The sequence below is a fragment of the Lepus europaeus genome, chromosome 11 (genome assembly GCF_033115175.1).
Source record: "Lepus europaeus isolate LE1 chromosome 11, mLepTim1.pri, whole genome shotgun sequence".
NCBI lineage: Eukaryota > Metazoa > Chordata > Mammalia > Lagomorpha > Leporidae > Lepus > Lepus europaeus.
This window is the reverse complement of record NC_084837.1, coordinates 63,898,410-63,925,257: the sequence shown is the minus strand read 5'-3', so window position 1 is coordinate 63,925,257 and position 26,848 is coordinate 63,898,410. Positions and strand designations below refer to the sequence as shown.

The 26,848-nt window shown below is 46.6% G+C and overlaps 1 protein-coding gene across 3 annotated transcripts in view; it reads right to left on the bottom strand.

Annotated features, from left to right (window-relative positions):
* The window catches only part of MAPKBP1 (mitogen-activated protein kinase binding protein 1), a 52,854-nt gene extending 26,185 nt beyond the window's left edge, over positions 1 to 26,669 (bottom strand). For all 3 annotated transcript variants that reach the window (XM_062205703.1, XM_062205705.1, XM_062205704.1), the window contains exons 1-3: positions 26,565 to 26,669; positions 25,844 to 26,043; positions 1,773 to 1,864 (exon numbers count right to left, since the gene is read on the bottom strand). In XM_062205703.1, coding sequence (XP_062061687.1) covers positions 1,773 to 1,864; positions 25,844 to 25,960 — 209 coding nt within the window. In that variant the 5' untranslated portion in view covers positions 25,961 to 26,043; positions 26,565 to 26,669. The remainder of the gene's footprint in view (positions 1 to 1,772; positions 1,865 to 25,843; positions 26,044 to 26,564) is intronic.
* Between the last annotated feature and the right edge of the window lie 179 nt (positions 26,670 to 26,848).

The following is a 26,848-nucleotide window of genomic DNA, read 5'->3' as shown; positions in this document are numbered from 1 at the left end:
CAAAAACTATCAAAGTTGCTATGGTAACCATACAGGGAACCAGGCATTCCCCAAGTGGATGGTCGGGTAGAAAGATAGAGAAGCCACCCTTCTCATTTTTGTCTTCCTGGGCCTGTCAACAAGCAACAGAGGCAAGAGAGGCCCCCACACCTCCCCAAAAGAAATACTTCTGCAGAGGCCTCAGAAACTGTGGGTGAGGAACAGGGGAGTGAAGACACAGCAAGAGAAAGACCACTGCCAGCCCCAGGCTTCTGCTTCTCTTCCATGGCACTGGCATCTCTCACAGTGACTACAGCAGATGAACATTTGCTGCAGCATTATTCTAAAATAGCTAGACAGTGCAAACAACTCAAATGCCCACCAACTGACAGATAAAACAAAATGCATCCATACACCACACAACATAGAATATTATCCAGCCATAAAAAAGAAAAGCACTAGCCGGCGCCGCGGCTCAGTAGGCTAATCCTCCGCCTTGCGGTGCCGGCACACCGGGTTCTAGTCCCGGTCGGGGCACTGATCCTGTCCCGGTTGCCCCTCTTCCAGGCCAGCTCTCTGCTGTGGCCAGGGAGTGCAGTGGAGGATGGCCCAAGTTCTTGGGCCCTGCACCCCATGGGAGACCAGGATAAGCACCTGGCTCCTGCCATCAGAACAGCGCGGTGCGCTGGCCGCAGTGCACCTACCGCGGTGGCCATTGGAGGGTGAACCAACGGCAAAAAGGAAGACCTTTCTCTCTGTCTCCCTCTACTGTCCACTCTGCCAGTCAAAAATAAAAAAAATAGGCCGGCGCCGTGGCTCAACAGGCTAATCCTCCGCCTTGCGGCGCCGGCACACCGGGTTCTAGTCCTGGTTGGGGCACTGATCCTGTCCCGGTTGCCCCTCTTCCAGGCCAGCTCTCTGCTGTGGCCAGGGAGTGCAGTGGAGGATGGCCCAAGTGCTTGGGCCCTGCACCCCATGGGAGACCAGGAGAAGCACCTGGCTCCTGCCACCGGAATAGCGCGGTGCGCCGGCCGCAGCGCGCTACCGCGGCGGCCATTGGAGGGTGAACCAACGGCAAAAGGAAGACCTTTCTCTCTCTCTCTCTCACTGTCTACTCTGCCTGTCAAAAAAAAAATTAAAAAAAAAATAAATAATAAATAAAAATAAAAAAAAAATAAAAATAAATTAAAAAGAGAGAAAAGCACTAATACATGCTACAATACAGAGGAACTTGGAAATCATTATGTTAAGCTGCTCACAAGAGACCAAACATTGTGTGATTCCATTTACACGGAGTAGGTGAACAGGTCAATTTATGAAGACAGAAAGTGGATTAGTGGCCACCCAGGGGTGGGGGCTTGACGGCCAGAAAGTGGCAACTGATAGGTATGGAATTTGGTTTTGGGTGCTGAAGGTGTTCTAAAATTGATTGTGGTGATGGCTGCACCACTTAGTGGATATACTAAAAAACACTGATTTGGATATTTTTAAAGTGTATGGTATCACACCTCAATGCAGCTGTTTTTAAAAGTTAGAAGATAGTCATGACAGAAGGGCTGGGAACTTCCGAAACAGAAAGTAACAATCTGTACATAAAGACGGGTGGCCAAAAGGCAACCAGGGCAACGCCCAACAGTGAGTTTTTACCTGGCCCCGACATCTCCTTCAAGACATCGGCACCATGTCAACCCAGATACCTCTCCCAGAAGATAAGCAAGAAACCACCCACCCATCTCAATGACCCAGCATGGCTATAAACTCCCATGCACCAAGGTCTCTTCCAAGGCACTTACCCAGCAGGATAGGCAACTAAACCTGATCGGGGGTCACAGGCAAGTCCTCTGCCTCCAGACACTGTTATTCCCAGCACCTTCTCCAAGGTCACCTGTTAGAGCAAGACAGAGGAGTAACATGTTATAGACAGAGTTGGTGTGGAAAGGAGGTGCTGCCTCACCCTACAGTGCTGCTTCCCTGATGCCCCTGTCTTCAGGAGCATGGGGTCATGACTTCTGCAGCCTTGGTTATGGACACAGGCCCTCAATCCCATGGGAAAAAGACAGGGTGCATCACCTGCATTTATCAGGGCTCAGTGAGCCAGAACCACGGGAAAGAAAATCAATTGTTTCAAGCACAGACCATGCTACAGAGGAACAAGCATTCTCCCAATCCAGCAAGGCCTTGGGTCCTCAGCTGGACTTTTGGGTCTGAGAGACTTAGGGGAAGTCACTGATCTTCCTGTAGTGGCAGGAATGAAGGAAAAGCCAGTCTGATCTACCGGAGCCTAAAGAATGTTAGGTATCAATTAGTGACTCATAATATCCCTGACCTTTGCATTCCATCATGCTCTTCCCTCCACCAGAGGACTCCACCTCCCATATATGTGCCAGTTTATACAGATTACAAGCCTAGGAGGCAGAAACACGGCTTGATGCTGTGTTTTGCAAAGTACAGATGTGCAGAGTACTCTAAGTACTATTATTAAGCCACAACTCCCACAGAGATGAAAGGGAAACTTGTGTAAAGAGCTAGAAGACACGGCCACAGGAGGCATCCACCTCTCTCATCATCAGTAGTGTTATTACCCCATGCTGTCAGTTGTCCCCAGGACTCAAAAGGACTAACCTCAAATCAGTGCCCTAACCTTTCTGCTAGATGATGCTATATGAGAGTCACTCCCCTATAACCTCTGGCTTGTCACCTCTGCTCCACGCCATCCTAGTGGTCACTCCAGGTCAAGAACTGTGTGCACTCCTTGGCTCTGAGGGAGATGCTTCTAAACGCAGAATGGCAGTGAACTCAGGCTACTCTGTACTCTGCCAAGAAGACTCTGACTCTGAGGAGAATCTTGGGTGCCTTAGGAGGGCGAGATGAACCAGAGACACTTAAGAGGTGATCATTCTTGTGGCACGGTGATCTACTCCTAGTCCAGGCCAGATTCTATAGAGAGGGGAAGTGCAGAACAAATTTGGATAGCTTTAGGATCTCCCCTTTCTCACCATCCCACTGGGAGAACTGGAGGTGCTCCTAGAGGGCCAGTTTAAATTATCATCTCTGAGGACCATTTTAGTTCAGGTTGGAAAGAAATGTTGACAAAAGTGAGTCTTGGCCGGCGCCACGGCTCAATAGGCTAATCCTCCACCTGCGGCGCCAGCACACCAGGTTCTAGTCCCGGTCGGGGTGCCGGATTCTATCCCAGTTGCTCCTCTTCCGGGCCACTCCACTGCTGCAGTGGAGGATGGCCCAGGTCCTTGGGCCCTGCACCCGCATGGGAGACCAGGAGAAGCACCTGGCTCCTGGCTTCGGATCAGCGCGGTGCGTCGGCTGCAGCGCGCTGGCCGCAGCGGCCATTGGGGGGGTGAACCAACAGAAAAGGAAGACCTTCCTCTCTGTCTCTCTCTCTCTCTCACTGTCCACTGCCTGTCAGAAAAATTAGCCAAGAGGCTTCTTTCCTTCTTGGGCTGTAGACCAGGACTCCCAACACGTGTCTGCTCACTGGTAGAAGTGATACAGGTACTGAGCACCAATCCACAGCCACCTGTAAGCACCCTTGAGTCTGACATGCTAAACCTATCAGTGAGTACACTAACTTCAGCCTTCCTTATACATTTTTGATGATTTGCCTCAACTTATGCCTCCTTCATACCCAGTCATCACGACACTAACTGAAGACCCCAAGATCATCCTGCTGAAGTCCAGGGGATCCTCAGTTCAGGTCACTATGCCCTCCTCCCAGCACTGTGCCTGTAGCTATCCCAGAGGGAAGGGCACTCAGGACAAAATTCCTGCTGCATCTACTACCTGGTGCAGAGAAGAGGCAAAGAAACCCAAGGACAGCATTTACCCCACGGATGGAAGATGTCACAAAACCAAGTGTAGTGTGCTTAAAATGAAGCTCAACTCCTGTTCTCTGCAGGCCAATCTGACCGAAGGCAAATTCTTTGGAATCACATTTGCTCCCACCTCTTCCCTCCTCATGCTTCAGTGTTGCTCCCGAAGAATCAGACCAAGTGTGTTGGGTCTCAGCTGCCCTCCCCTCTGCCAGGAATGTGGGTAGTAGGTGTTCTGTGGGCAGATGATCCAGTTCCACAGAGAACTGATTCTGCAACTAGCTTGGACTTTTCAATGGCAATTTAAGGCAGCAGGGAGACTTGGGTTACTCAGACACTAAAGTCCAGTGTTTTTCACTCTTTTGACCACGACCCATAGTAAGAAACACATTTTGTATCACCACCCAATGCATACATACAAAAACGTATGTATGTGCATAAAACTGAGAAAAAAGTTTTGCAAAACAATACTTCATTGCATGTGACATACTCTAGTATATGTCATTTATTTATTTATTTATTTATTTTTTGACAGGCAGAGTGGATAGTGAGAGAGACAGAGAGAGAAAGGTCTTCCTTTTTGCTGTTGGTTCACCCTCCAATGGCCACTGCGGCCAGCACATTGTGCTGATCCGAAGCCAGGAGCCAGGTGCTTCTCCTGGTCTCCCATGCGGGTGCAGGGCCCAAGGACTTGGGCCATCCTCCACTGCCTTCCTGGGCCATAGCAGAGAGCTGGCCTGGAAGAGGGGCAACCGGGATAGAATCCGGCGCCCTGACCGGGACTAGAACCCGGTGTGCCGACGCCGCAAGGAGGAGGATTAGCCTGTTAAGCCACGGCGCCGGCCTAGTATATATCATTTTATTTAAAAACAAACAGCTCAGGACATGGCCCACTTTATCAAATCCATGACCTGCCAATGGGCTAGGAGCTCCAGTTTGGGACACACACTGGCTCTGCTCACTGGCATCTCTCTGTCCCTCAGTCACTCTCCTCCTAGGGCTCTGTGCAGTGGAGCACACTTCTGGACTAGGAAAACCCATGGCCAGGAGCTTGCCTGGGCTCAAAGCTTGGCTTATTTTCAAAGGATTTATGGGTTTTGGCCTTTTCTGGCTTTCTAAGCAGCCATCCAAGGGGAAAAAAGCAGTTTCCTTCGGCTCTGTGGAGGGGGAGGAGCACGGAAAACATTCAGGGGCATCAGCTGGTTTTTATTTTATGTTCTTAACTCAAACCAGTTTCCTGTTTGCAGGGAGGTTCAGGGCACAGCTCCACTTTCAAAGGATTTGAGAGTTCAGAGATCCTGTGAGGCCTCCAGCATCCAGGCTTATTTTGCAGAGCTGCAACACAATGGACTTTCTCCCTCTGCTAACCTTCCCTCCCTCCCCTCTCTTTCCAAAAACATGGCAAAGCTTCCACCTGCCCTAGAAAATGGAGACAATTCTGGAGGCCCCTGCAAACACAGGCAGGCTAACTGTGCCCAGGTTTCATCAGCAGTGTGCTACTGCTGGCTCAACACCAGCTCGGGACGCCGACTGTGCTCGACCGGTCCGTGTATCAGGAATAGCACATCGGCAGCCTGGAAATCACCACGAGACAACTTACAACCACGGAAAGGAGCATAGGTCTGCAAGCCATAGCTCTTCCTCCCGCCTCAGAGACTGTAAACCTTTAGTGGTGCACCGCTGAGCTCCAGTCACTCTGACCTCTGAATGAGATCAAGTGTCCTCCTTCCTCCCTGATTCTCTGGGTCTTTCCCTCTATGGCAGGTCACGTTCTTTGTTTTTTTGGTTTTTTTTCTTAAAGATTTTATTTATCTGAGAGGTAGTGTTACAGACAGTGAGAGAGACAGAGAGAAAGGTCTTCCTTCCGTTGGTTCACTCCCCAAATGGCTGCTATGGCTGGAGCTGCGCCGATCCGAAGCCAGGAGCCAGGAGCTTCTTCTTGGTCTCCCATGTGGGTGCAGGGGCCCAAGGACTTGGGCCATCTTCTATTGCTTTCCCAGGCCACAGCAGAGAGCTGGATTGGAAGAGGAGCAGCCAAGACTGGAACCAGCACCCATATGGGATGCTGGTGCCGCAGGAGGATTAACCTACTGCGCCACGGAGCCGGCCCCTCTTCTTTTTTTTTTTTAAAGATTTATTTATTTGAAAGGGAGAGTGAAATAGGAATTATCAAGGACCCTAAAGAGCTTTTATTTATGCAAGTTATACCCACCCATAATTATTATACTTAACATTACAGTGGAAAATATGTTAAGTATTTATTAATTTATTTTAAAATATCAGTAACAAACCCACTACACACTAATACTTTTATTGAAGGTAATGATTTTCAAACAAACTAGTAGGAAGAGTGGCACTGTTTCTTTTTTTTAAACAAGGTTGTGTTTTTTTTTAAGATTTTATTTATTTATTTGAGAGGTAGAGTTACAGACAGTGAGCGGAAGAGACAGAGAGAAAGGTCTTCCTTCCGTTGGTTCACTCCCCAGATGGTCGCAACGGCTGGAGCTGTGCCAATCCAAAGCCAGGAGCCAGGAGCTTCTTCCGGGTCTCCTACGTGGGTGCAGGGACCTGAGGACTTGGGCCATCTTCTACTGCTTTCCCAGGCCACAGCAGAGAGCTGGATCGGAAGTGAAGCAGCCGGGACTCAAACCAGTGCCCATATGCGATGCCTGCAGTGCAGGCAGCGCCTTTACCCACTATGTCACAGCACCGGCCCCGGCACTGTTTTGTTGTTTTTTTTCCCCAAATCTTTTTCATGTCTGGCTTAACAGATGACCTAGAGTGTCCTATCTGCGCCTGCATTCAATCTGCTGTGATGTTATTCTAGCTTCAGTATAGTAAGAAAATCTAGCCTCATTTGGATATACAGTGAGGAAAGGGAGAATGTCCTGGAACCCCTAAAAAGGTTCTGGGGATCCCAGATGTCCTTAGACCACACTCAGAGATGCAAGGACTAAGTCTCTCTGCAATACTGCAGCGTCTTTCCATATAAAGAAGGGAGCCCATTGCTGTAAGAATTCTGGCCTCAAGCATCATTTGAGGAAATGGAGGCAGGGAAGAGGCCCTCTAAGAAAACAGCTGTGCTCAGCATCTGGGATGTGGCCTTAAGGTCTGGTAAGAACTTCAGCTCCAAACCCTTAAGACCTAAACAGTACTGAAACACGGTCCAAAAGACATATCGGCCCAGGCAGTGCAGTTTGGGACACAACTGCTCCAGGCATCCGACACCCTGACATACCCACAGCTCTAGGGACACCGCTTTATATGCACGTGAAAACACAGAACGAAGAGCACTCATTTCGCACGCCGCATCTCCTTCACATCCCGAATGCAGCAGAGCAGTGGGAAAACATCCAGCCTGTGACCCTGCTTCGCTTTGGCAGGTGAAGACTACTGGGCTACAGGAGAACCTACCCTAACTGAAAAGAGGTGTCGCCTTTCCCCTGAAGCGAGGCTGCAGGGGGGCAGGGTTACCACAGGTGTACTGAGGGAAGGCTGGAATACCCACCACTCCATGATGACCTAGGCAGGGCAAGATTACATTCTCCTGAGGGAAAGGAAGCAGGCAAAATCATCCCCCACTTTAATGAGATAAAGGGTAACCTCATAATGGCCTGGTCCCAAGAGAGAAGGAAAGAATAAAGCCATGTGTTTAAGTGCTCTTCTGGCTCTCATTAAAGTAGATGGAAAAAACAGGTGGTACAGAGGCGCGAGACGGAACTACTCATTCATACTAAAAAGAAGAGTATTTTCCAACCTGCAGATTACAACCCATTAATGAAACTTGACATCCGTTTACTTGGTAATGAATAAGTAGAATAAAAAAAAATATCATATGGCATGTAGTAAGACCAGGCACTGAAGGTGAAATTTTGGGTTCAGGGGCACACATGTGTCCTCAGGCACAATGCAAAATGCATTTCTTAATGTAGATTGTTCTCAAAAAAAATTTTTTTTAAGATTTATTTATTTTACTTTAAAGTCACAGTTACACAGAGAGAGAAGGAAAGGGAGAGAGAGCGAGAGAACGAGAGAGAGGTCTTCCATCCGTTGGTTCACTCCCCAGATGGCTGCAATGACCGGAGCTGCACCAATCTGAAAGCCAAGAGCCAGGAACTCCTTCCAGGTCTCCCACGCGGGTGCAGGGGCCCAAGGAATTGGGCCATCTTCCACTGCTTTCTCAGGCCATAGCAGAGAGCTGAATCAGAAGTGGAGTAGTGGGGTCTCGAACCGGCACCCATATGGAATGCCAGCACTGTAGGCGGCAGCTTTACCTGCTACGCCACAGCACCAGCCCCTCAAAAACGCTTGAAAGCCACTGGGATGCATCCAGGATCCTAGGGTAAAGGATGAGCAAACTATTCTCTATCCTCAAAATCCATCACAGAAGATAAAAGATTTACAACAAACAATAATATGTAACAAGGGTCATAAAAAAAATCTACAAAGTGCTCAAAGAGAAAGAGATGAGTTCTGAACTGGGCCAGGGAGGGACTCAGAAAGCTTTCTTAGAGAGTGAGATGGTGAAGCGCTCTGGGGCCTCAACATGTACAAGGATTCCAACAGGTGGAAATAAAGAAAAAAGGAATTCTCAGTAGAGGAAGCTGCGTGAGCAAAAGTTTGGTACCAGAAAACTGCAGCACAGGGGAGCAATAGCAAAAGCAAAGATTGTCCAGAGGAGTACCTGTATTAGGTCAGGGGAGGTAGAATGCAGCCAGACCAGGAAGGGACTTGAATGCCAAATTAAGTGGCATAACGGCAGGTTCTGGGAAGTCACGGCAGGATTTCAAGCTGAGGACATGACCAAAGCTATGTTTTGGTGATGAGTATGTTAAGACATACATAGGCAGGGAAGGCAAAGGCAGAGGGAGAGGAGAAACCTTGGGGAATACCTACTTACAGAGAAGAGAAGATGAAGTGCCAAGCAGTTAGAAAGGGAAGAGAACCAGGAAATCAGTGAAGGGAAAATTCCCAGAAGGGAGGAACAACTGATGCAAGTACTACAAGAAGTGAGGGAGGCAAGAAAAGGGCTCTTCAGAGTCCAGAGCCATCTGCAACATATGTGGCACAGCACAGGGTCCCAAGCAGTCTCTCTTTCTCAAGCTCATGGTCCTGATAAGTCCACAAGCTAGAGGGAGGCACCAGTCAACGGAAGAGCCCATCTATAGAGCCAAGACCAAGGTACTGCTGGGCAAGGATCTCTGGCTTGTGCCATAGTAGAAGTTGTTAGGATCTGCTCTCCCTTTCTGTGTACAGGGAGTCTGTAATGGCATGGGAGTGGTTGGTCCCTTGAGACAGAGAACTAAGAGGTCACAGTCACAAAAGGCCAGGGGCACCTAGGATTTGGCTGCCCTCAAACTGGTAAGGAAACCCCAGCAACTGGGAGAAAACGGATCTCTGTTTTTGTTGCCACCAGCTTCTTTTTTCTACTATCTTCCCCCACTCCTCCATCTCTGAGTTGTAAGATACATTCCAGCCAAACCACTGGCTTGCTGTTTCTATAAACAAGCATGTCAGAGACCTGTCCAAGGCAGAGCACTCTCTGCTTAACCCTCCCTTCCTGCAGGTTAAGAATAACTATGTTTGTCTCTTGCCCACACACTTCTCTCTAATCTCACAAAGCAGATTCTCCATCAGATTCTGAAAATTGCCACTTACGAAAAACCCACAGAGGAGCCCCAAGGCCAGCAGCCTTTGTGCAGAGGATCAGGCAGCTGGGCAGAGACCCAGTGACTGGACCTGGGAGGAAGGAGCAGTGTGGTATCAGGCCACGCTCATTCACTTCTGCTCCTTCAGAGTCCCATGTGCCATCTGGGCAGAGGTAGGTGGGGCTGCACTGGCCACTCCAAGATGAGAGCAGACCCAATGTGGCCGATGTACACTGCTACTATCTATACCACAAAGATTCCCAGAAGCAACACCAATATGACAGAAAATCCAGGATCTCCTGCTTAACAGTTTAGAATTAGTGAGAGTTGAGTCAATTCTCCTGTGCTGGGATTAAAATAGCCTCAGCTTCTAAGGACGTAAATCTGCCACTGCTTGGGAGGAGGTAACCTTAGAGATCCTCTAGCCATAAGCCCTTGGAGACAAGGAAAGTAGAACACAGACTCTAAACCTGGCTGATCAACAGAATTATGCAAAGGATTTCAGATTTTTTTCAGATAGTAGTCCCCATCCCAAACCTTTCCCCAGACTCCTTTGAGATTCTGAATCAATAGATAACAGAGCAGGGCTTAAGAATCTGCATATCGGCCAGCACCGTGGCTTAACAGGCTAATCCTCCGCCTTGCGGCGCCGACACACAGGGTTCTAGTCCCGGTTGGGGTGCCGGATTCTATCCTGGTTGCCCCTCTTCCAGGCCAGCTCTCTGCTATGGCCCGGGAAGGCAGTGGAGGATGGCCCAAGTCCTTGGGCCCTGCACCCGCATGGGAGACCAGGAGAAGCACCTGGCTCCTGGCTTCGGATCAGTGAGATGCGCTGGCCGCAGCAGCCATTGGAGGGTGAACCAACAGCAAAAAGGAAGACCTTCCTCTCTCTCTCTCACTATCCACTCTGCCTGTCCAAAAAAAAAAAAAAAAAAAAAAGAATCTGCATATTAAAAGTTCTCCAGGTGGTTCTAATGATCACCTAGCTGGGAACTAGTAAACTAAAGCACTTTTGCCCTTTTATTGCTAAACCTTAGCCCCTCCTGGGACTAAGAGGAAACAATGTTCCAAGTATTCTGACAAGAATACCCAGGGTGAGAAGGAGCTTGTGCAGAGGAACTGCAGCTCTCACAGCTCCCCTTTACTGAATGTAAACTCTGTGCAAGAACTGTTCTAGGGGCCGGTGCTTTGGTGTAGCAGATAAAGCTGCCGCCTGCAGTGCCGGCATCCCATATGGACACTGGTTCGAGTCTCAGCTGCTCCACTTCTGATCCAGCTCTCTGCTATGGCCTGGGAAAGCAGTGGAAGACGGCCCAAATCCTTGGGCCCCTGCACCCAGGGAGACCTGGAAGAAGCTTCTGGCTCCTGGTGTTAGTAAAATGGCACAGTCTTATCTATGGCACAGTCTAGACCCTGACACCATCCTAGGTTCTAGCCTCCGTTGCCCTTGCTGGAAGCCAGGTAGCCACATGGCCCAACCACCAGGGTCAAGCTCCACCCCCATCCTAATGGGATTCGCTGCTCCTAGTTCCCTGCCCGCCCTTCCTCCCCCTCCTGCAAAGTTTTAAAAGGACCTGTTCCTGAACATGTGTCTCTCCTCTCTCTCTTCCTCCCACCCTCCCTCCCTCCCCCTCTCTCTCTCCCCCTCCATACCCCCCCTCCCTTTCTCCTTCTTTCTCTTTCTCCTGACCTCTGTCTCTCTCTCTCTTACACTCTCCTCCCTCCTTCTCCTTCACCCCTTCCCTCCAGTTGGTTTCCCCCAATAAACCCTTTGGTGTGTTTTGTGGCGGCCTTACACCTGGCTTCAGATAGATGCAGCTTCAGCTGTTGCAGCCAAATGGGGGAGTGAACCAGCGGATAGAAGACTTCTCTCTCTCTCTCTGCCTCACTTTCTCTCTGTGTAACGCTGACTTTCAAATAAATAAGTAAATCTTAAAAAAAAAAAAAAAAACTGTTCTAAGCACTTCATGCAGATTATCTCGCTCTTAACCTCATGAGTGACTACTGTCATCTCCACTTTACGGATGAAGGATACAGGGAGTTAGGTTCTCCAACACCACCAGAATGTTACAGTTTCTAGAAGGGCACATAGGGAAGTCACCATGCCTTTGTGCGGGCCTCAGGGACAGGTTTGAGAACCAAGACAGAACGCAGAGGGCAACAGGATGAAGTAGGAGGATAATAGGGACCTCTCATATTAGCTTTAATGTTTTCTTAAAAACAAAAACAAAAAAACACCAAAGCTATCAGTAGCGGAAACAGGTCTCTGAAATGGGTTCTGACCTCTGTTCACTGAGACAGTTGCAGAGAAAAAGGAAGGGAGAGTCTTCCTAATGCCAGAGTATCTCATGCACTCACCCTTGTCCAGGCTGTGCTACAGCTTACAGTCAACAGGACAGCTGATACCTGTTTCCAAGGCAACTGGCACTGCAGTGTCAGAAGCAAGAGAATCTGATTTCGTAAGCCCAGTGGGGAAAGGAAGGCCATCAGACTAGAAAGGGGAGGGAATGAGGAACTATAGGTAAAGGGCTCAGAGCACAGTCATCAGCACGTGTTGAAGTTCAGAGAGCAGATTTAAGAGCACATTCCTAGAAGAGCAGGCAATTCTACCCTCCCTTCCTCTCCCACAGTTTAAGAAAAGCTAGGATAGGTGATACTTCAATTTAACAAACAGAATAGGGGTGGATGATGTTTGGTGGGGAGTAGAGGGGCATGGAGAATCCAGTTCTCTCTACAGCAAGATCAGAACCACAAACAGCTTTATGAGCTAAGAGTTTGATCACCAAAAGGGCCCAATTCCTCCATATCCACAACTCTACATACCCCTGTTTTCTTAATCTCTTAGTCTACAATTTTGTAACCACATAGAATACTCGCTACCCCTTATCTGGACTAAGTACACAGAGTGAATGTGTGTCCTGGAACAAAAGGGGCAGTGGAAAGGCTCTCAGTGCCCCTGCAATCACGCCAACTTGTGCCATAAGACTCTCATGGAAACAAAGATTTCTTCAACTCATTATTCTCTATAAAATGCTCAATTTCCTTCCACTCTCAATCCCAATACCCCAGTTCAGGCCTTCAGCACCACATTCCTGGATTTAACAATGGGGTTTTTTGTTTGTTTGCTTGCTTCAAGATTAGTATTTATTTGAAAGTCAGAGTTGCAGAGATAAAAGGAGAGACACACAGAGAGCTCTCCCACCTTTTGGTTCACTTCCTATATGGCCACAATGGCTAGGGCTGAGCCAGGCCGAAACCAGGAGCTTCATCCAGTTCTCCTATGGCCGTGGCAGTGGTCCCAGTACTTGAGCCATCTTCCACTGTTTTTCCCAAGCCACTGGCAGGGAGCTGAATTGGAAGTGGAGCAGCCTGGACCTGAATTGGCATCCATACTGGATACCACCGTTGCAAGCCAGCCCCAACAATAGTTGTCTAATCAATCTCCTTATTGGTAGATGCTGTCCATCCCCAACCTACCAGAATAATCTTTCCATGGCAAAGCTTTGATCATATTCCTTCCCTTACTCAAAAACTTTCAATGGCTCCTTACTTCCAACTAAAGTATAACTGTCTCAGTCTGGCATCCACAGGCCCTACCTTTCTTCTATTTCCTACTACTCATTGACTATATGAATCATATGCATTTGTCAATCTGGATTATTCATTATTCTGGGAAGGAGCCTCAGGGCTTTAGTATTCTTCTACCTGAAATGCCCTCCCCTTCTACCACGCCAAACTGAAATCTTACCTTTCCTTCAAGGACCCGCTCAAATATCACATAGCCCGATTCTCTCTGTGATCAACTGGCCACAAATGATTCTTCCCCTCCTAATGCTCTTATACCAGCACTTAATTTGCATCATCCACATGGCTTGTACTACTTAGTACCTTATGAAGAATTTCATGGATTGTCATTCTAGGGATTTGTCTTTTCTCTCCTATTTATAATGTCCTGGAGGGCAGAAGTCACATCTGGTACAATTCTATAGCACAGGGCACAGTGTTTAATATTGATTTATGGACTCCATTTTTTAAAAAAAGATTGATTTATAAGTCAGAATTAGAGGGAGAGAGAGAGAGATGAAGAAAGAGATCTTCCATCTACTGGTTCACCCCCTCCAAATGGTCACAACTGCTGGAGGTGGGCCAGGCCAAAGCCAGGAGCTTCTTCCAGGTCTCCCATGTGAGGGCAAGGACCCAAGCACCTGGACGATCCTCCGCTGCCCTCCCAGGTACATTAGCAGGGAGCTACATCAGAAGTGGAGCATCCAGGACTCAAGTAAGTGTCCAAATGGGATGCTGAGGTTGCAGAAGGCAGCTTAACCTGCTGTGCCACAGTGCCGGCCCCAATGGACCCCATTTTTTAAATACTCAAAAGTAGGAATTGGCAGTTGGTGCAGCAGTTAAAACACCCATATCTCACATTTGAATGCCCAGGATTTGAGTTGCTGCTGCAATTCCAATACCAATTCCTGGTAATGTGTACCCTGGGAGGTAGCAGGTTATGGCTCAAGTCGTTGAGTCCCTGTCACCCATGTGGGAGACCCAGATAGAATTCAGGACTCCTGACTCCAGAAGGCCCAGCTGTTACAGTATCTGGGGAGTTAACCAGTGGATGGAAGATCCCCTCTCTTGCTCTGCCTTTCAAATAAATTAATAACTTTTAAAAATAAGTATGAATACTCTTTAGTCAATCTTAATTCTTTCACTTCCTAGTGAATTCTCCAACTATCTATCACTGCCAGCTCTTGAAGCTGGAAGAGAAGGCAAGATTTTGATGATTTTTAGAAAGACTGAGGGAGGCCTAAATGGAGTAATCCACGTGCCTTAAATGATCACAAACACTGACCTTAGGAAAGATACGCACAGCACAGCTCTTCACAAATCTTACTGAAATTATCATCAGTGATGAAAGTGACAGTGTTGCTGTTTTAAAAAAAATCTTTAAACATGCTTTATAATCAGAAATAGATGTAGAATATTGACAGTGTTAACTGTGGGTGTTGAAATCATGGATGGAATATTTCCTTTATGATACTTCTCTGTTTTATTTGTGTAAGATCTTTTCGGAAAGCACATGTACCAAAGCTAACCAAGGAAATATTTTTGAAGATATCAGGAATGAATTATTTCAAATTCAAGAAGCTAATCATATATTTGCAAGAAAATATTTTTATGTTCAATGACTACCAAAAAAATTCAAAAACAAGTGCGCTTATTATACCAGATATATTTTTCAATAACATTTATGCATAACTGCTTTAATGAGTATACAGATTTTAAATTTTAAACATATTAGATTTAAATATCAAATACACATGTTTAAATTGGAGAGACTCTCATCTTTTTTCCTAATTACAAAAATAATAGAGGCTCACTGTGAAAAATTTAAACATCACAGAAATATATAATGTAGATGGTCAAAGTCCACCGTGATCTACTATGCCTCCCTGAGATAACGAATATTGACAACAGTTTGGTATTTATAGTCTTGTTTTTTATATACATGTATTAACACACATAAATATATATATTTTAACAAAAAGAAATATTCATTAACACAAACTGTTACAAAATTTGCTTTGTTGTCCCACCTGTGTCTTGCATACCTTTCCATGTCAGTACATATAGACTGACTCCATTCTCTTTAGCAGGAAATTCATTTTATGCATGTATAGTAAATGTATTCATAGCTACTTGGATTACTTCAAAGATTTCACCAATATGAATAACACCAAAAAAATTCAGCTATATATACCTTTGTGCAGCCTGTGTGTTTGCATAGGATAAGATGCCAGTATTTTAACCTTTGGATCCAAAGGTAAGGATATATACATTTTTCTTTGAATGGATATTACCATTGGACTAATGCATGCTTTCACCAACATTACAAGGGTGCAACAGCAGCAAGATCCCATCTTCATGTTTTTCTTAGGCAAAAATTATTGAGAAAGAATATTTCACTCCGGTCACAACATTGGAAACTTAAAACAATAAATTACAAAATTAACACATTTTTGCTCTTCCTGTAAATTCTTACACTAAAAGGAAGCTACTAGACTAATCCACTTCTCCAACTACTTCTCAATATAAATTAATTAGCCTCTACAGAAAAAAAAAAAAAAAACAACTCTTTATCTAGAGAAGCTACTGCTGTTAAAAAGTATGTTAATCATCCTAGTAGTTCCTACTCAGACACAGAAAATTAAGATTCTCCTATTGCTGGATTCAACTGCTTTGACTTGTTTTTTAAATTTCCCCCCAAATCAGAGCCATAGCCTGAAATAAATTATGCAGTAATTACTATCAAAAAGAATGTTTGCTAAGCCTTCCTTTTGGTCAATATTGCTGATACTAGTTAGAATACTGGCAAGAAAAAAGTGCTGAAGATAGGTTCCAGTGAAAAACCCTGCAGAGAGGTTATTAAATGTTGGAACAGACGAGGCTGAACATGCAAAAAAACACTACCCAAACAGAAACTTGAAGAAAAAAAATCTTGCCAGCAAATTAGAAGACAATTCCTTGGTATTCTAGAAATCTATAGACCCTGATAATATCAGCTAGACCTTAAAATGTGTTTTTTACATCCATTAAATCTTACTGCCTGACAGCAGCCCTAGAAAGAAAGCATTAGTATTTCAACTTTACAGTCAGAAGCAGTTTCTTCAGATGTGAGGGAGCTGCCCCGTTGCCCCACCCCCACCACACACACACACACACACACAACCCACACAAATAGCCTGGCTACTCATAGTGTGACTCAAGGGAGAGTAGCCACAACACTCAGGAGCTTGGGAGTCAGGCAAAGCCTCAGGGTGGGCCTGCTTCTCAATTGTAACAAGCACTCTGTCCTCTTCTCAACCCTGATCTGATGGTCTGCTGACTAGCCAGTTCTGGGTCTGTTTTGGGGTGAAGAGAGACCAAAGCAGCCTGGAGAAGGAAAAGCATCATAAGCAGAAAGGACATGTTTAGAAAAGTCAACAGCAGGTTATTATGTCATACGAAAACAATCATAAAGTGCAGAACTGTGCTCTCTCTTGGAGAAGCAGCCAATGAGCATGAGGGTAACACAGGCAGGCCGGCCAGCTGCAAGTTCAGTCCTGACAAGCAGCTGCTCTCTATTTTTCAAGGCTGTGGCTTAGCGGAGGCAAGGGTCAGGATTTCTGAGTATGCTGTGAGCTCGGGGCTCCTCCCTCCTCACCAGCAATGGCAAGCTGCCTGCGGGCTGCCTTCCACCCAACCCCTCTGGCTTGGTGCTCCCTTTGCTCAGGACCAACTGGGTAGGTGCAGGGAAGCAGACTCTGCTTTTGTGCCTGTAATGTAATCACAGTTGCCTATGTGAAAAAAGAAACCAAAATAATACAAAGAAGATCCAGTGAAGCCAAGGCACTTGTTCAAGAAACTTTGCAACCCCGAGGACCACATGGCTGAATGGAGTCAGGTGGACGAGTAACCTCTCTTCCACTCTTGTTCAAATTCACTGAACCTTAACTGTCACCATCCAGGTCAACTTTGGCACAGGGCATTTTAGATACAGTATTTCCCCAGAGAAAAAGGTATTTTGACTCAGCCACTCCACACAGCTTCAAAAACAAGTCAGTTGTGGACTATGGAGCTAACCAAAGTGAAGTTCAGAGGAAGAGATCTGGGGTAGCACTAGGAACTAGCCAAGAGCCTAAGCTGCACTATCAGCTTGCCAATCAAGAGCACAACAGTTTTAACCCCATGGTGCTCACACACACAAAAAAAAAAACAACTGCAACATCTGTCAGTCTCCACTTAGCTCCTCCACCAATCCCAAGAGAGGCAGCAAATGGCCATCTGGAACCACGCAGTTGCACTTTGTCAACCTAACATTCAAATACCCACAGAACCACAAGCTGCATAGTTCCTGGCAGTAGCACAGGGGAAGAAGTAGGAATGAAAGTTCAGGCAATCTGGAATTGGAGGGGAAGAGGAGCAAAGATGTGGAGAGACAAGGGTTACTGAACGATAGATCTAAAACAGCCTGAGAAATTCAATGCGTTGACTTAAATAAATATAACTTTTTTAAGGAACTGCCTTTTCCCAAACTGAATGCAGAATATGATTCTTTGTTATAGCAGTACTAGCCATACATCCATGCTCAATGTCATGTGTCACTCAGCAAGACTCTCTGGAACAGTACAGAATAAAGATTAAGGGTGGGCCTTGGGGTTAGAAAGCCTGCTTTTGCATTCCAGCTCAGCCGCCTACTGGCTATCTAACCACCAGCTACTCACCTGACCTCTCTTACCAAGAGTTTCCTAATCCACAAAATGAGAGTAACAGTATTAATGTTAGAATTGTGCAGAACTTAAGTAAGATAATACAGGTAAAACAAAACGCTCAGCATTGTGTCTAGTATACAGCAAAAGTTCAATACATGTTAGTTATTATTATCAGTATAAAGACTATTCTTCGCATCATTATTGGGAGAGTATGACGAGGACAGGAATCACTGCCAGTCGCCAACAAAGGTTGGAAAAGGATGGTTCTGGCAAGTACACTTCCTGAAACTGCTAAAGGTAGAAATCTCCAAGGGCTGAGAAAAGAAGACCTGAAAATCAAAAGGTCAAGATAAGTCCTTAGGTATTTTAATTAAGAAAAAAAAATCCTGATGACATAAAACAAAAACCTCATCTCCATCCTCATGCCCTTGGTGACATCACTAGCATCATACTCTTTGGAAGCAGCCAACAACTTGATATTAATATACTTTCTGACTTGGGCTATAGTTGTGTGAGGGAATCATTTTGTAATTATTCATGACAGTATTGTACTTCATAAACTTTCCGATGTATTATAAAATTTTGTTATGTTAAGTAGCAGCATTAAAATGGAATGAGCTGGGGGCTGGCACTGTGGTACAGCGGGTTAAAGCCCTGGCCTGAAGCACTGGCATCCCATATGGGCACTGGTTTGAGACCCAGTTGCTCCACTACTGATCCAGCTCTCTGCTATGGTCTGGGAAAGCAGTAGAAGACGGCCCAAGTCCTTGGGCCCCTGCACCAGCATGGGAGACCCTGGCTTCAGATCAGCGCAGCTCTGGCCATTGGCAGTCAATTGGGGAGTGAATCAGCAGATGTAAGACCTCTCTCTCTCTCTGCCTCTCCTCTCTCTGTGTAACTCTGACTTTCAAATAAATAAATAAATAAATCTTTACCAAAACAAATGGGATGAGCTGAAGAAATGACCAGAAGCACCACTATGGGAAGGCAGAGCTCAAAGATGGATGAGATGTTGGATGAAAAGTTAGAAACCATGGTAAGCTCAACAGGAAAGAAGAGCTATGTTCAAATCCTGAAGAACCAAATAAACTCCTTTCTCAGGATTCCTCCAAAAGAGCATTTGACAGAGTGAGAAAAAAAAAAAAATCAGCCATATGGTTTCACAAGGGGTTGTTCCAAGATCCTGAAGTGAATTTAAATCTCAAATGTGAATGAAGGGGCAGGAAAAGGAAGACATCTTTAGCCTCATTTCAGTTGTAGGGGGCGAGATGAGGTATGTAAACTTAGAAATACACTCTCAAAAATGTTGTCTTATAGACTAGGGAAGCAACAAAAACATTGCAAATATTCTCTGTGATAAAATGAGCAAGTGGCATTTACTCCCTAGAAGTCTAAGCAGAGATGTCCATACTGTGAATTCATTCTTCTCTAAGTGTCCTTTAAAAGAGGAAGCACATATTGTGGTCAATTAAAGAGCACCACGGACTTGCTGCCGTAACTGCTCCGAGGAAGGAAAGATTTGGAAAATCTGAACAATCGAAACACAACCTAAAAACCTGCACTGTTCAGTCTGGCTGCCAGACCTTTACTTCTTGCCCTTCCCCTCTCTGCTGACCTCCGCCCCGCCACTCTCCCCCCACCCCCTATTTTAAAAGGTAGTAGAAGTTAAGATTAAATCCATAAATGGGGTCATAAACAGCCAAAAAAGGTGGGCAGCTCTCATTCTACACTCTGCTGAGAACTGCAGTGGAAAGGAATTGACAGAAAACCCGGGCTTGTTCTACACTAAACGATGGAGCCCAGAGAAGATGCTGAACTTGGAGCAGTGGGAATGTGATATATAATATGACAAATCCTACTGAAAACACTTAGCTTTTTTTTCCTTATCAACACTGAACATAAAAAGTAAAACCAACAGTTACTTTGAGAACAACAATGGAACAGACTACTGTTCTCACAAAAGCTTCCAAATCTCAAGCCTTGGACCATTCTCCAAACAAAAGGGCAGTGATAACACCCACAAGCCCAACTTTGGACTCTGGCCGGGGTGGAGGTGAGGGGCGGTCAGGCTGAAGGCACACTTCCACCAGCGTTTTTAATCAATCAAGAAACAACACACAGGTGACAAGTGGAGGAGAGAAGTAAAGTCAGAGAAATACCAGTGGCCCAAAGACACTGAAAATACTAGCAGGAAATAAGATAGTGATTCAAACTGATCTAACAGGGGAGCTGCAAACTGAAAAAGAGGGAAAGGCTTGGAAAGCAGCAGCACTGTTAGACTCTGCAACCAGTGAGGCCAAGTAGGGGAGGGAAGGCTTCCCAAGACAACTCAGCCTGAAGAGGCTGGGCTATTTTTAGACAGCAAAGGAAGAGGTGTTGTTGGGTCCAGAGAGTCTCCTGGGAGAATCACTTTGAAGGCTGAGGGCAGCTGCAAGCACCGGAAGAAGAAATGAAATGGAGATCAAAGAAACAAAACCAGGAGAACACCTGTTCTGAGGAGCTCAAGACACTTCACAAGCCTTAATTTCAAGAGCACATGAGAGACAGAAAACTCAATGAGAACCTGAGCAAGATCACTCACAAACACCGAGGGGGACAGAGATAATGACACAGGGCCCTCTACCCTAGGCGGGGAGCCCAGATGGTGTTGTATCAAACACTGAGAAGCTATTGGTTCCTGTGAATCCAAAGGGAAGAGGGCAGTGGACGGCGACATAAAAGACTGTCTTGGACTCAGAGATATTATCATAAGGTTTCCTATTTCTGCCCACAAGGGAAATTCCTTAGGAAGGCAATAATCAGCTACTCAGATCTAACCCCTAACAGTGCAGTTCAGGCAAATCTATCCCTGAAAGGGCATTCCACAGAGCAATCAGTCTGGAAGATACAGAAGAGATAACATCTACTCCAGGAGAAAAGTACACTTACTGGTCTGGCTGTGTGTCAGTACTTCCCAGGAGCCTCAGTGAGGACTTGGGATGAAGCCAACAGGTTTCAGGGTCCTACCACAGGGGCCAAGGGTTTGTAACCCTGAAGCACTGGGCTTCTGGTGTAACTCAATAAATACTCTACTACCAAACTCTACCCACAGAGGTTCTGAGTCCATAAAGCAAGGATGGAGCCCAAGAGTGTGTATTTTTAAAATGCTGCATAAATATTCTGACACCTCACTGCCCTCCTAACCTATCTCCCATGTTGAGAACCATCAACTTGGAGCTAACAGTCCGTAAGTGCTTTCAAAGTGTTTCCCACTGCCAAGTAGGCAGATTAGAGACTTCCAACCCTGATATCTGGCTCAAACACTAGCAAAACCTGAAATTAGATGACTGCCAGCTTTCATTCCTTCATGAAACCCACCCACACAAACTCTTCTGAGAGCCACATATATAACTCATAATCATACAAGAAAGAAACCTGGGGAAAAAGAATTACATTTGCAATTATAAAAAAAGAACTAGAAATGACCTTGCCTATCTTTTCCAGAAGGAATAACATTTAACCAGATTGGATTAACAGACTAATATCTGATTTCAAAACCACCTTCACTTATTTTTCACAATTTTTTTAAAGATTTTTTTTTTTTTTACTAGAAAGCAGAGTTAGAGGAAAAAGAAAGCCAAAGAGGAGAAAGAGAGAGATCTTCCATCTGCTGGTTCACTCCCCAAATGGCCACAATGGCCAGGCGCTTCACCCAGGTCTCCCATGTGGGTGGCAGGGGCCCAAGCAATTGGGCCATCTTCTGCTGTTTTCCCAAGTGCATTAGCAGGGAGATGAATCAGAAGTGGAACAGCTGGGATTCAAACCAGCATCCATATAGGACGCTGGTGCAACAGCACTGATCCCAACTTTTTCACAATTTAAGAACCCTCTAGCACAATCTTATATATCTCTAACTTAAATCTTGCCTGCTCGCCTTTGGTTCATTTCTGTCCTTTGTTAAAATAGGAAAGCAACCTAGTTCCCTCCCCATAAAAATCTTTTAGAAACTTTAATACAGGGAGAGGGGCTGGTGCTGTGGCGCAGTGGGCTAAGTCTCCACCTGCAGTGCCGGCATCCCATATGGGCACCAGTTTGTGTCCCAGCTGCTTCTATTCTGATCCAGCTTTCTGCTTATAGCCTGGAAAAGCAACAGAGGATGACCCAAGTGCTTGGGGCCCTGCACCCACGTGGGAGACCTGTTAGAAGCTCCTGGCTCCTGATCGGCTAAGCTCCAGCTGTTGCGGCCACTGGAGAGTGAACCAGCAGATGGAAGACTTTTCTCTCTGTCTCTCCCTCTCTGTCTTTAACTCTACCTCTCAAATAAATAAATACATCTTTTAAAAAAAGAAAGAAAATCACACAGCCATTGTTAGCATTAAAAAAAAGGGAAAATGGGCAAAAAAGAATATATATATTTGCTTCTTTAAGAAAACACAGCTTCAGAGCCAGTGCTGTGGTGTAGCACATAAAGCCGCCGCTTTGCAGTGCCAGCATCCCATATGGGTGCCGGTTTGAGTCACAGTTGCTCCACTTCCGATCCAGCTCTCTGCTACGGCCTGGGAAAGCAGTAGAAGATGGCCCAAGTCCTTGGGCCCCTGCACCCGTGTGGGAGACCCAGAGGAAGCTCCTGGCTCCTGGCTTCAGATCAGCACAGTTTCAGCTGTTGTGGTCAACTGGGGAATGAACCAGAGGATGGAGGACCTCTCTCTCTCTCTCTCTTTCTCTCTCTCTGCCTCTCCTCTCTCTGTTTAACTCTGACTTTCATATAAATAAATAAATCTTTAAAAAAAAAAAAAGGAAAAACACATCTTCAACTGCAATGAGAGGCAGGAATTGACAAATGTACAGCATTTGATCCTGAAGGTTGTGTACAGCTGATAACTCAGAACTGGATTTCCTCAAGACTCAACAGATATGGCATAAAACATCACTCTTTCCAATTTACTCCAATGCAGACACTCCCCTCGCTTCGAAAAAGCTTAATAAAACTCCTAGGTCTCGTCTATTTGCTAATAAATCCCCACCTCTCCTGGCTCTCTCATTTCAGTTTGAAACCCTACTTCAACCATATTTTTAACCATGTCTCTAGTAAAAAGAACTTAATGAGCTCCACTCTGCATCTGTGTACCTCCCCCCTCTCTCTGGCACTTCACACCTAAACAGTCAACATCGTCACTCCTTTTTCGCCATTTGATTATTCCTAGTTTTGATTTCTCTTCTAAACAGATCACAAACTCTTCCTAAGCATTTCTAATTCTTCTGGACTTCCAAGTTTATCCCCACTATATTTGACTAAAGAAACTGTTCTCATTCCACTTATTCCTTTAGTACTTATTGCCTAGCTTCTTACACTGTCCTAAATACCGTGATGTAGAGGAAATAAAAACAAGTCCCTGAGCTACATGAGAAATGAAGACATACATAAGAACAGAGACTGGTTTCAAGGTCGTGGGGACAGTCAGGGAAGGCCCTGCGGCTCTGCAAAGTATGGAGTCGGATCTAAAAATGGAGGATTTTACCAAAAGGAGGAGGAAGACTACTTTAGATGGCTAGAATGATATGATTCAAAGCAGTAGGCCATGTGAGGCAAGAGCTGCATAAATGACTCCTGACACTTCCTTCTTTGCTCTCCAAACGAGACACACATCTTTTTCATCTTCAAATTTTACTTCAGAATTACCTATCTATAAATCACAAGCTTTCTGACTGTTAGCATGATTGCCACAGCCATGACGCCAGGCCTGTGTGCTGTTCCCACCAGGCAGGCTTTCAGAATAATGATAGACAGCCCTAACCAATGGGCACTGGGGAGTCGGCATGTCCAGGGTCCTGGGTACACACAGACAGCTACTATTCTTGAAGGGTGCTAAAGATCTGCATCAGCGCTCTTGCTCCATCGAGCATTTAAGGGCCATTCAGCTTCAGCTGACTATTTCCTTCAGACACAGCTTTAGGACAGACATGCCATTTAAAGCAGTCTGAATCACTGAACTCCTAGCTGAAACAGTGCTGTTTAGCGGTGATGCCAGAGACACCCTTTCTTTTTGTTGTTTTTTTCACCTTCTTCCCAGGGAGTTCTCCTTTTGCCTCAGGATTTGGTTCAAACACCCCTTCCTCCGTGAAGTCTTCCTTAATTCCCCTAAACTGACTTAGAGCCCCTCCCCTGTGCTTCCACTAACAATCTGTAGAGGGGCCAGTGAGTGGCACAGCAGGTTGGGTTAAAGCCCCGGCCTGCAGTGCTGGCATCCCATATGGGTACGGGTTCAAGTCCTGGCTGCTCCACTTTGGATCCAGCTCTTTGCTGTGGCCTGGGAAAGCAGTGGAAGATGGCTCAAGTCCTTGGGCCCCTGCACCCATGTGGGAGACCTGGAGGAAGCCCTGGCTCCTGGCTTTGGATCGGCGCAGCTCTGGCCGTTGCGGCCATTTGGGGAGTGAACCAACGGAAGGAAGACCTTTCTGTTTCTCCCTCTCACTGTCTGTATCTTAACTCTACCTCTCAAATAAATAAAATCTTAAAAAAAAAAAAATCTGTGGAACAGCACTGACCACACCATGTTGTAATTATATTTTTTTACATGTCTGACTAGCCACAAGCTCCTTGATGGCAAGGAAACTGTTTTATTCATCACCGATTGCACACCTAATAGGCATTCAATAGACATCTGTTGAGTGCAATAGTGATGAATGACATGGGAAGTCTTAAAGATTGGTGACTATCTTCTAGGTCCCATATCAAAATTATAGGAAGTACCAATAGTTTAGACTACACTTCCATTACATGTTCCTACCACATATACCATTCCTGCTCAGAAAAAAGAGGCCCAAGATGAGACTGCTCTAATAGAGCTGGTCACTGCCAACTCATCCATTAAAAACATGAGGATACTTTGAAACATTCATGGAAAATGCAATTAAAAGACAAGTTTATGTGGGCACACACAAAAAAACCCTGAAAAATCCATGCAGAGTTTGCTCATAACACTCATTTCCCACGGACTTTGTGAAGCGTCCTCATAAGAGCACTCTCAGGATGGAGAATGAGCACAGTCTTATCTACGAGTGATTAACAAGAGTCCCCGCAAGGGTCACCATCCACCATCACGACGACAGCACAGGAAACCTAGTCACCCTCTTCCCAAATCCAGTTAAGATTCCCTTAAGGAACAGGGATCTGAACTAAGTCCTCCCAGAACCCTGCCACGTTATACGTTAACACTCTAAATCATTCCACACTGGGTTTACTCCTCTCTGAAGAGATACAGGCGAGGTAATAAAATGCTGCGGTCTCAAAGGACTCTTCCCCACAGCACTGCTGTACCAAGCACAGCTACTGTGTGTACAGGTCACTTACAGGACACAAAATCTAATCTGATCCTGTGCCAACAAAGCCCTAGATTCCCTCAAGGGATTAAATAAATTTAGTCTATTTTTGTAAGCCCAAAGTTGTGGGGCTCCACAAAGTTGAACAAAGCATAAGAACCCAAACCTAGACAAGTGAAGGAAAGGAGGGGGATTTTGCCTCCAAGGAATTTCTGCAGCCAGTAGGGATGTGGCTCTCAGCTTACTGTGAATCGGACAGGCGGCCATTCAAGGGCAAATCACGTATCTGGTTCTTTGCATGTTATCATTCTAAGAAGCCAAGAAGCTCCAGTTAAATTAATCGAGGCCTCTCAAACAGACAAATCTGTTTCAATCCCAAGCAGGGCAATCATCAATTCCTCGGATAAGGTGCTTCAACTTCTTTCTGCTACTACAATCTGATATGACATAAGCTTTAACAGTAACATCTCTAATTGCATTAGTCACAACTTAGTTTTTCACAGAGCACGTGGCCCCACTATCCTCTTTCAAGAAGGGAAACTGAGTCACAGCACATCAACTGGCTTCCCCAAGCACGCGCCTCGCTTGGAGTGAGGTCACGTTTGAACCCCGGTCACCTTCCTCCTATTCACCATTTCATGGATGAATCTCAGGATGCCCGCCCACCCCTGCTGCTTTTTCCTTCTACCTAAAGCCAAATCCTGGCCTGCATGAGGGGCAGAGAGGAGCACATTTGATCTTTTAGAGCCAACAGGGGCTTCTAGTTCTCCCTGCCCAAGGAAGAGGAACACGGAGGAGGGCGTAGGGCTGGAAGGAGGTTGCTCCTAATACTAGGACTCACCTTGGAGCTGAGGTCCTCTCGCCGGTTTCCTGCCTTACTCCTGCGTAGTTTGATGGATGGGGATCGCAGCAGATTCTTGATCCGGCTGGTAATGGTTGATCCTTCCACAGCCATCATGGTGAGGGCCCCTTTGGGACTTGTCTCAACAGTGGCACTGCCTTCTCACTCCACAGGACCCTCCAGCATGCTCTCTCACTGGCCTGAGATGACAGCCGCTGCCTTAGCATCACAGTAGGTGTCTCACCTTCTGCCTGGCTCAGCGGCTGGGACCTCTAGCTCTCCTTTCCCTTCATCCCTACTTTCATGCCCTGCGCTGTTTCTCACTACGTCGGCAGGGAAAATCTATGAAAAAAGGGGCGGGGGAATCCTGAGCCCCAAAGAAATGTCAGGCCCACGCCCGCCAGGGGCGTTTAACTGCAGAGCGGCCGGTCGGCTCCCCGTTAATGCCCCAGTGTTCCCATGGCAACTGCGGCTCTAAGCCAGGAAGCCGCCAGGACCACGGGAGAGTTCCGCGAAGGGCCCGAGCACCTGGGCTGGCGGCCGCGGGGTCTCGGGGCGGCTCGTAGTGGCCCAACCACCGGTGCTGCCCGGGAGCCTCCCTCCCCCACCTCCGACCCTCGGGAGCTCGCTCTCCGCCTTCCACGCGGGCCCTGGGCTTTTTTTTTACCCGCCTCAGAAACCCCTGCTACTCGTCAGCGCCCCCGCTCGGGCCCAGCCTCACCAGCCCCTGGGCGCGAGGGCCGCCCCGCTCACGGCGCCCTCAGGCATCGCGTTCGGCGATTTCAGCTCCGCCGCGGTAGCGGCAGCAGCAGCTATGGTGGCACGAGCGGCTCAAAACGCGAACTACCGCCAGGGCCAAACCAGGGGCTGGGGAGGCGGGGCCGAGCGAGGGGGCGAGGCCTGCAGCCAGGAGGGCGTTCCCACAGCGGACGGGCAGGGCTCAGGGGGCGGAGCCAACGAACGGCTGCGGGGAGGCAGAGGACCTCGGATGGAGAACCGCGGAAT